Genomic DNA, 10,217 nt, shown 5'->3' on the forward strand with positions numbered 1-10,217 from the left:
GTACCCAAGATAGACCTTTTATCCCTCTTTTGTGTGAAATCACAAAGGGAGCCTTCATTCTTGGAGCCTTTCAAATTAATACATTTTAGCTGTTTTGGTTGGTGGAGGAGAGTTTGTAATTTAATTTACTTTTATTTATTTATTAGTTTGATTTGGACCTTTTTGCAGTAATTTTATATCTATTTTTAAGTAGATATTTTAGGTGGTAAATAAATTGCAGAATAAAGAAATTACTTTAAATCTTTGCACTAGAAGTGAAATTATTTCAGCTGTCAAGATCCAAATTCAAATGTTGCAGTTTGTAAACCATGACAACCTAAAAAACACAAACTTCTGAAATGTCATTCAAACATGTTGAAGGATGAATTCATTCACTGATTTAGATCAGAGATTCTCAACTATGGCCCTCAAGATCCACTTTCCTGTAGAGTTTTGCTCCAACCCTAATCAAACACACCTAAACAAGCTAATCAAGGTATTCAGTCTTATTAGAAAGGTACAGGCTGCTGAGTTTGATCAAGGTTGGAGCTAAACTCTGCAGGAAAGTCTACATCGAGAGTTGCAAACCCCTGATTTAGACATTGAGGTTCATCATTGTCCATCTTAGCTCTTTCTTCATAGCTTCTTAGCCTCTGTGTGCTTTGTCAAAGACTGGTGAAGATAGACATTCTAATGACGTAACCAACTAACAGCTAATTTTCTGAAAAAAATGTAATGAATCCACAAATCATCAAAGTTTTGGGCTCTTGCTACGGTTTAAATTATTGCAGATTATTGCCCTTCTGGTAAAGTTAGTCTGTGGCCCTGGCACTGTTCATAGAAGCAGTGATATTGTATAATCAGCTATTTTGTGTACAGTATCACACTATATCAATAGTGTGTGTATATATAAGATTTATTTCTTATGACCATTTCAAATAGCCTAAAATGAAATGACTCCTTCAGTGAATTGCAATGTCCTTACAAGGGTGCATGCATCTAAACACTTTCTTTGAATTTTCTTTCAGCTGAGCATCGAGAAAGCCCAAGCCATTGCAGAACAGGTGGAGCTGAAGGCTAAGGTTGTGCAGTCAGAAGTGAAAACGATCACTCTACGTCATAAGAAAGCTCTGGAGGAACGAGAATGTGAGCTTCTCTGGAAGGTGAATGAACATTTAAATTCATGGAGTATAACAACTACCTTTTAAAAAATCTGTCTTCTTAAAGTATAAAATATAGTCATGGCTCTGCTTTGAAATACTTTTTTAAGCATCAGCAATCAATTTTGTTTCCTGCACAGGTGGAGAAGATCCGCCAGGTGAAGGCAAAATCACTTTACCTGCAGGTTGAGAAACTACACCAGAATCTCACCAAACTGGATAGTACTATCGCCACAGTGACGCAGGTTTTAGAAGAAGGCCGTAGCATAGACGTCCTACTAGCACGCGAGCACATGTTAAATCAGCTACAGGAGCTTAAATCCCTCCGCTGCTTCCTACAGCCCCAAGAAGATGATCGCATCATGTTTACCCCTCCAGACCAGGCTCTTCTGATTGCCATCAAGTCCATGGGCCTCATCAGCAGTGGAGCCTTCGCCACAGCTTCCAAAGCTCACGGTGAAGGCCTCAAAAGAGCACTGCAAGGAAAGCCAGCTTCCTTTACTGTTGTAGGGTATGATCATGATGGTGAACCTCGGTTGTCCGGTGGTGACAGCGTCTCAGTTGTGCTTATGAGTCCGGATGGTAATCTGTCCAGTGCAGATGTTTCTGATCACCAAGATGGAACGTACACAGTCAGTTATCTGCCCAAGAGCGAGGGTGACCATTTGCTCTCGGTGCTTATATGCAATCAGCACATTGAGGGAAGTCCCTTCAAAGTGATGGTCAAGTCCGGTCGAAGTTACGGTGGTGTTGGCTTGCCCATTGCAACCTTTGGAGGAGAGGGTGATGGGGATGGGCAACTGTGTCGGCCTTGGGGAATTTGCGTGGATAAGGAGGGCTATGTGGTGGTCGCTGACCGAAGCAACAACCGTGTGCAGATCTTCAAGCCTTGTGGCACGTTCCACCACAAGTTTGGCACTTTGGGATCACGACCGGGCCAGTTTGACCGCCCAGCTGGGGTCGCCTGTGACATCCAGAGAAGAATCATTGTGGCAGATAAGGACAATCACCGCATCCAGATCTTCACATTCGATGGCCAGTTTCTTCTGAAATTTGGCGAGAAGGGAACCAAAAATGGGCAGTTCAACTACCCATGGGATGTTGCCGTCAACTCTGAGGGAAAGATCCTGGTTTCGGATACCCGCAACCATCGCGTGCAACTCTTTGGGCCTGACGGGACTTTCCTTAACAAATACGGATTCGAAGGTGCCCTCTGGAAACATTTCGACTCTCCTCGCGGTGTGGCCTTCAATCAGGAAGGCCACCTCGTCGTGACCGACTTCAACAATCATCGGCTGCTTGTCATCAGGCCCGACTGCCAGTCAGCTCGCTTCCTTGGGTCAGAGGGAACCGGAAATGGCCAGTTCTTGCGCCCGCAAGGTGTAGCCGTGGACCAGGAGGATCGTATTATCGTGGCTGACTCCCGCAACCATCGCATTCAGGTGTTTGAACCCAACGGCAACTTTTTATGCAAGTTTGGGACTCAAGGAAGTGGCTTTGGCCAAATGGATCGCCCCTCTGGTATAGCGGTTACCCCAGATGGAATGATTGTGGCCGTGGACTTTGGAAACAACCGAATCCTCGTGTTCTGACCTTTTATCCTTTTGAAATACAAAACTTGTAGCTGTGGACAAATGGAAAAGGAGATTTTGCACATCTATCATGAGCAAATGCAGCTTGATCTTGGCGAGGTGACAACAGTTGTGGATAGTTTTGTACGATCTCAGTGATCGTGTAACACCAAATGCTTGCCGTTACAGCACAGTTTTGACTGCTGCAAGCTGAGAGTGTTTTGCTCTTGGTATGCGTCTTCAAATCTTGTTTCTTTTTTTTTTCTTTTTTTTCTCAGGGAATTACTTGCATTCTTGAAATATTTTCTCTCTGCATCCCACCTACCTCATCTAGCTTATGTATGAATGTACTCACGTTTGTGCAGAGACGTAGTCCGTGAAGTTTTATAAAGAAATGTCTACCTCAGTGTTTTTTTTTTTTTTTTCGTAAAATGTGAGGACAAAAAAACAGAAAAAACAAAAAAACTAAATGAAGCAATGTTTGGATATTTGCACAGTTCGCACAATTTTTTCCTGATTGTTACTGTGCAAAGAACGCAAGTTATATCCCTGAATGTTTCTCATAGCGATGGACAAAAACAGAGCTGCATGTTTTGGCAGAAACATTAGGATAGCATTTTGATATATCTACTGCTATGTTTTCTTTGCTTGAATTTTCGTGTACATTTTAAATCATCTTTATCTCGTACCTCATCTAAACCTCTTACCTCATTTACCGAATTATACCTCTGGGTCCATGAGCCTCATTACACATTTACCTCACATTACGGTCTTTTCCATTTGAAAATTATGCAAGCAGTTACCAAAAAATTAATGTTGTATAACTAATGAAAGAGACTGCTAAACTTAGCAAATTATCTGAATTTAGTAATTTAATAGGATCATGATGTAATCAGGAGTTTGCAACAAAAGAAATGCAGCTGCAGAAGATACCCATGATTATTTTAAATGTTATAATTAAAAAAAAAAAGAGTGAAATGGAGGATGTTCTTCAAAGAAGATCTTCAGATCTATTTTATTTTTGGGGTGGGATGAATTGAAAAAATGTAGACACTAAATGGAATATCTAAGTGTAAAAATGGCCCAGCCCTTATCTTTTTGTTATAGTTTTTTTTTTTTTTTTTTCATATGAATGATTTAGGATTTCAGACTTGGGAAACTTTTTTTATAGTGTTTTTTCAATGTTGGATGTATTGTGAGACCAAGTTTGTAAGAGTCTCATTACAGACAGCTGCATTAGATCACAAGTTGTTTTTTTGTTGTTCTATTGATTAGAGCATGGCCTACAGTGCTTCCTGTGCCAGTTTAAAGAAAATTCTCCAGGAAGACCATTCACTCTGTCATTGTAACATCATTTGAAAACTGAAAACACTTAGAATCAATTGAACCCAGTTTGAAATTGGATAGTTTGTGCCTGTCTTGTGGGTAACCACTTTAAAGTGTTGTTTGCTTCCTCTTAATCAATTGAACACAGAAGCAAAGTATATTGGGATAAAGAGAAAAAAAAATAATATATAAATATTTAGCACTGGTATACAGCTGAACAAAAGCACATGGCTCTCCTATTATAGTCTGCCTAAACTTCTTATGGAAGTTTATTTATGATGACAGGAAAGTATATCTCGCCATTGTTGTCATACCTCAAAGTTATCACAAGTTGTTATATGAAGTTTGCAAAGAGGCAATGAGAATCATTAACCACTAAATTCAGTTTTTCATTGTGGCCCTTGTTAATTTGTATGTTCCTCTTCTTGCAAGCATCATGTGCATGTGTGGTGGATATTTCGAAGTGGGTGAACTTTAATTTTTTATTTTATTTTTTGTTTTGAGTGCGTGCTGGACCGTACATACATTGCAGGCCCACTTACAGAACCAACCCTTTATAACTTTTGAGGAAAATTTGCATTATGCTTTCCATTTTAGACTTGAGGTATCATTTAATATCAGAAATTGTGGGAGAGCTGGATGACCTATCGGAAAGTGGTCACAATGTTTTGCCCCAGTGTTTTCCTGTAGGCTGCCGTTATCTTGTGTCCTGTCATAAGTATTAACGTGCTTGCATGTAGTTACCTGTGCCTTTCGTGATGCTAGATAAATCGAAATTGAATGTCTTTGCCAAAGGGTGACTATAGGAAATAGGCATGTGCCAAAAATGATTCTGAAGGTCATGATTGCATCGAGCGTTTGTTTTTCATTTATAAAGTGAATCTCTTTAGTGGTCTTTTCTTTATGTATATTACCTCATTATTAACATAATATTGACTTCAAATTGTGGATCATCAGGCATATTTATGTTGCAATTTTAAAGGAGAGATGTGAATTATATGATGATGTTGCTTTTTACATATAGTAAGAGTGGAAAGTAGTAGTAGTAGTAGATTCACGAAAATTAATAGACATCTGCACATTAGACCATAATAGAAGAATAAAAGGACCAGCATGGTTAACGGAAGCCCATTCGATGGATGTAAGAAGCTTATGCAATAAAGAAAAAGATTTGCTGCTTCCACCAACACACATCTTCCCTGTCTTACAGTATTAATATCATATTTGATCTGATTAGAATTTAGCTGCAAAGTTTTCACCCTGAATCCCTGCTCTCTTTAAGAGGGAACTTTAAATGTATATTTTTTGCATGCTGTAAAGGTCCTTGAAGACAGGTGGATGTAAAACATGGTTGTTGGAAAATAAGGTGAGGGAGGTAGAAAATGGACACTTTTATAATGTACCAAAAAAAGGAGAAAAAAAAAAAGCGAATATCATTTGTTAGGTTGTGGTGAGTGGTTGACTATATGATTGTACTATTTCTAGATAGCTTTACAGAGTAAGGTACCTCATTGGGCTCCATTCAGATGCCTTACCACAGCTTCTTAGCTTTAGCTTTTGAAATCAAATCAGAACTGGAAAACTGCCAAAGACCTTGTTCAAATGAAACCTCAGTGTGTGGATGTATTTATAAATCGATTTTTCACGTTTGCCCAAAGATTAATATGTTTGGCATTGACCATTCTTGTATTTCAACACGCTGTCGATATCTTAACATAGAGGCAAAACGCTCGCTGAACACGTCCCTGGACGTTGGCTTTTGTGTGTAACACGAGTTTTTGAGCAGGTGCCCTACAGGACCAAAGATGGAAAAAAATGTTTGAATCCAGCTCCCACAGTTCCCGATGAAAACCGATTTCCAACTGTGTGGTGGTAGCGTTATAATTGGCGAAGGAATCAGGCAGCCATTTTCTTGGTTGTGATGACTGAAGTGAGATCAGTAAGCCACTATTTAAAACCCCTTTGGCAGTGATTAGGACACTATTAAAAGTGTAAGTTATACTTTGAGAGAGACAATTCACTTTTTAGGACTGATACTGTATGCCATCTACATACTTTCTGCCTCAATGGACATGAAAGTCGCTGTTATCAAACTCAGTCTGTGTCTTTGAATTTCAGATCATTGCAGTTTTTTTTCTTTTTCTTTTCTTTTTTTTTTCTTTTCTTTTTTTTTTTTTTTTTTTTGGACCTCTGGTCTCTAATTGTACGGGTTTTGTCACCATTTCTGGTGTATTCCAGCTTATGACTTCTTCCTTACTGGGGAAAAACAGAAAATGTAAGTTCAGAATTGTGTGGTCATAGACCCTTTTATGATTGTATTATCTTATGGGAAAAAAAAAAGATGTGTATACACACATTAAAACAACTCAGGTAGCTTTGTAGAGATTTGTGATTTGATTAAAATTCAATATTTGTTTCCTACAGTTTGATAGTGAATCCTTTTGTTAGTACCTCATGAGCTTTTTGTGTTTTGATGGTAAAAATGCTGTTGTTGAATTCCATGGGATCCTTTTCAACCATGTCACAGATAAGTCAATGAGAGGGTGAACAACTCATAACCTTAATACCAGCATGTCTCAATTTTGTGTTCTTCACACAATACCATCTTGATTTTTATAACTTTAAACTCCATTTAACTAAAGGAATCATTTACCTCTTTAATTTTATGGATGGATATACTATGATTAAATGGATTAGCATTCAAAGGCTGCTACAAAATTCATTGCCTTGAGATGATCAGAAATGCCTTAAAGCTTGGGAAAACAAAAGTTTTCAAGAACTTTGAGGTCTGTCTCAGAATTAAAAAGGTGGTGAAGATGGACATTTAGACCCCATGTCCCTGGCTTTGAAATTTGATATGTACATCAGTGCTTTCTAAAGCCCTAAAGTCACAGTGCTTTTAAGAGGCTTGGCTGTGAGACAGGCTAAGCAAAGGGGTGTGGGGAGATTCTCCACAAAGATCTCACCTGGAATCAGTTTTGCCTTTTAAAATACAACGATTAGGGTAGAATCAAAGTAGCAAATGCTGATTCCAGGCCAGTTGTCCTCAGGTGGATGATATTGGCATAGGTGCCCTTTAAGAGGCCCACCACTCTCTCCATCTCTTTCTCTTTGTTTCATAACTCGACATCTGTCACCCTCTCAACCAAAGCAACATAAGTCATTTATTACTCTGAATAAGGCTGATGAGACTATATGAAATATTTGGTGGTCTGCAGTCTTGTTCTTTTGTCTTTGTGGACTTTAAACATTTCCTATGCAGTTTTGTTTTGTTTTGTTTTTTAATGTTTGGTTGTTTACAATTAAATAAAGTTGTACCTCTTTGGATCCTGTATATGTGGTGTGTTTTTACTGTTTTATTAAAGTAGAACAACTAAGCTATTGAACATTAAACTGCTGTTTAAATCTTATAAAGCCTACTTTATCCTAAGAATAACATTGTATTGCATTGCCTACACTAAAAACTACAGAGCTATGATCATAAAACTAAGAATTTAAATCTCTTCTTACTTAGACATTTTATTGGGTGATATAGGCCTCGTTCCTCAGACAGGGCTTAGCCTAAACTGGGATTAGGCCTTTTTTCAACTAGAATATTTAAGTATCTTTTATAAACGTACACTAAAAAAAAAAAACATTACTGCCTTTTTAAAATACATCTTGAGACAAAACAATGGCACTGACGTATATTAAAATATGTCGGTATAAGTTGCTTTCAGTTAAAACGGCTCAATTGTGCATTTTAGTCTAGGACTAGCTTAAACCTTGTCTGTGAAACCGGGGGCTAGAGTACCAATGATATATGCATTTTATATATGGGAGAGCAGGGACGAAAGTACCATTTTTCACAAAAATGTAATTTTAAAAGATACTGTTTTAGACTGCGATATATATATATATATAATTTTTTTTTTTTTTTGCTGTGGACAATAACTCACAAGTATGATCTATCAATACCAGGAGGTATTGTACAAATGTAGAAAGGCTTCAGTATAATTTCACTTTGAACATAAATTGCACATTGTTACTTTCGACTCTCAGTTGGGACAAGTAACACAATACAAGCTAGATATTTTTTTTTTTTGTGTGTGTGCGTGTGTTATTGTTTTTATTAAATATACCTCACTATGACCTTGTTAATATGTAACTACAAACATATTTTGTCCTTTATCTTTGCAAAAAAAAATATTAAATTACATTTTCAGTTTCATCAAATGTTTCAAAAGTACCCTGACTGTACAAACTTAAATTGTTTAGAGTATGTGTATATATATATATATATATATATATATGGCAATGTCAATTTATTCTATAAAACTTTTTTTCAACAGTATGAACAATATGAAATTATTAAATAAGCATAGTATAAACTTTCAACATAATATAACAGTAGTCAAGTTTCCAATCCAATTTTTTTTATGCATAAATTCAAAATATGCATAAAATCTGAATGGAAAATGCAAATTCATAGGTGGATGTGGAAAAGCTAAGGTAAGGCTAAAAACTAAATGAGACTAAGGTAAATGTAAACAGAAATCAGAAACAGGTATGTCCAGAAATGCCCTCTCATAAACATCTGGTTGAATCAGACCTGTCTGTCTTTCTGACCCTCACTCTTGGCATATTCTGCTAGTATAATATGACATAAGCATGTTTTAATAAATGCTGCAATGCAGAGAAAGCCACCAAATTTAGCAGTGGGACAAAATAAACATTTGTCACTGCAGCGGGACGAAAGTAACAAGTGTTACTTTCGTCCCAACAGGAACTCCTGATATTTAATCCTGATTTACTTTCATACTGAAGGCAAACTTCAGGATGTGTTACATCACTAAATAACCTGTAGATTGATCATTATTGTGACACATGAAATGAGAGAAGCAATTTATTTACCGTACTCAAAACCTGCTTTCCGGGAAACAATGACGAAATCACATGATATCTGCTAAATCACTAAATCCGCTTCGGAGCGATCTTTGAGGTTAAGCATATCTCGTCATTCATGATGTTCACGTGCCCCGATTTTGTGTAATGTATATGAAAACTTTACAGTCTAAGTTAAAATAATTAGATGTTACATATAATTTACTTGTAAAATGTAAAGTTTGGCACATTTCATTGGATCAGGGACTGCAGAGATTATATGTAGTGTGTAAAATGTTTAAAATGAAGCACCACAATCACAGTGATTGTGTCCCATTGAGGAAACCAACGCTTCTCAAACCTGTCCTGGGGATCCCCCACCATTGCACATTTTGGATGTCTCCCTTATCAGACACACCCAATTCAAATCCCGCATTCTGTGCTAATGAGCTGTGACCTGCGGTGTCAGTTACAACGTATCCCCACCATTTACGAATTAGTAATGTGCCCTTTGGATGTGCACTTGAGAATCTCAGTGGAATTAGTAGGACTTTTTGCCTACTCTGAATTCGGACATACTAATTTTATGTGCAGCTTTTATATAGTAGGGAAGAAGGGATATTCAGATTTGGCCAAAAACTAAATATGGGTGTCAAAGAGAAGACAGGTTTTGGAACAAAACAACGAAAAAACTGATTCTATTCCTGTAGATACACTGTTGTTGTAGATTTAGTGATGAATGCAAATAAACCTTTTTCGACGTAGTCTAGAAATGTGTGTAATCTGAGGAGCTTTCTTTGTTCTGAATGACGGGGGAGCATTTCAGTGACAGCAAAGGCTTGTGATTGATGCAAGTAACCTCAGGATGCTGTATACGGACATTTGACGACTAGTGGGGAGGTATTTTAGCCCATATATGAGCTTTCATTTGTTTACCTTAATGACCTTTTCTCTGATAGCATTTAAAGACAAGGTTATGGTAACTGCACCTTAAATCACTGTGAAATATTTGTCATCTTGTTTAAAGAGTACTATCACAAGGAGTCTTTGTTTTGTCTAAATTACTCAACAAAAGCCTCTTAAGGCCACCAATGCTGTTTGAGAAATGGGTGTCCCTGCATACCAACAGGTCAAAGGTTAGAATGGGGCGGGGCGCAGCCCAAAAGGTCAGCTTGAGCCTGCAGGAAAATGTTTGTTGTCTGGCAGATGGAACCGTTCTGGGGGTAAATAATAAGATGGGGCTAAACTAGGCTGGAATGTTAAATTCAAAGAAAATTCCCAGTAGTAAATATGACCTGAGAGATCGATCATGACCATT

The 10,217-nt window shown here is 37.6% G+C and overlaps 1 protein-coding gene across 1 annotated transcript in view; it reads left to right on the forward strand.

The window, feature by feature from the left end:
- Window positions 1-7,601, forward strand: part of trim71 (tripartite motif containing 71, E3 ubiquitin protein ligase) — a 34,868-nt gene extending 27,267 nt beyond the window's left edge. Inside the window, exons 3-4 of the mRNA XM_067401117.1 lie at window positions 1,008-1,142; window positions 1,280-7,601. Of these exons, the coding sequence (XP_067257218.1) occupies window positions 1,008-1,142; window positions 1,280-2,731 (1,587 nt within the window). The 3' untranslated portion in view covers window positions 2,732-7,601. The remainder of the gene's footprint in view (window positions 1-1,007; window positions 1,143-1,279) is intronic.
- Window positions 7,602-10,217: the final 2,616 nt, after the last annotated feature.

Source organism: Chanodichthys erythropterus, chromosome 2 (assembly GCF_024489055.1).
Source record: "Chanodichthys erythropterus isolate Z2021 chromosome 2, ASM2448905v1, whole genome shotgun sequence".
Classification (NCBI taxonomy): Eukaryota; Metazoa; Chordata; class Actinopteri; order Cypriniformes; family Xenocyprididae; genus Chanodichthys; species Chanodichthys erythropterus.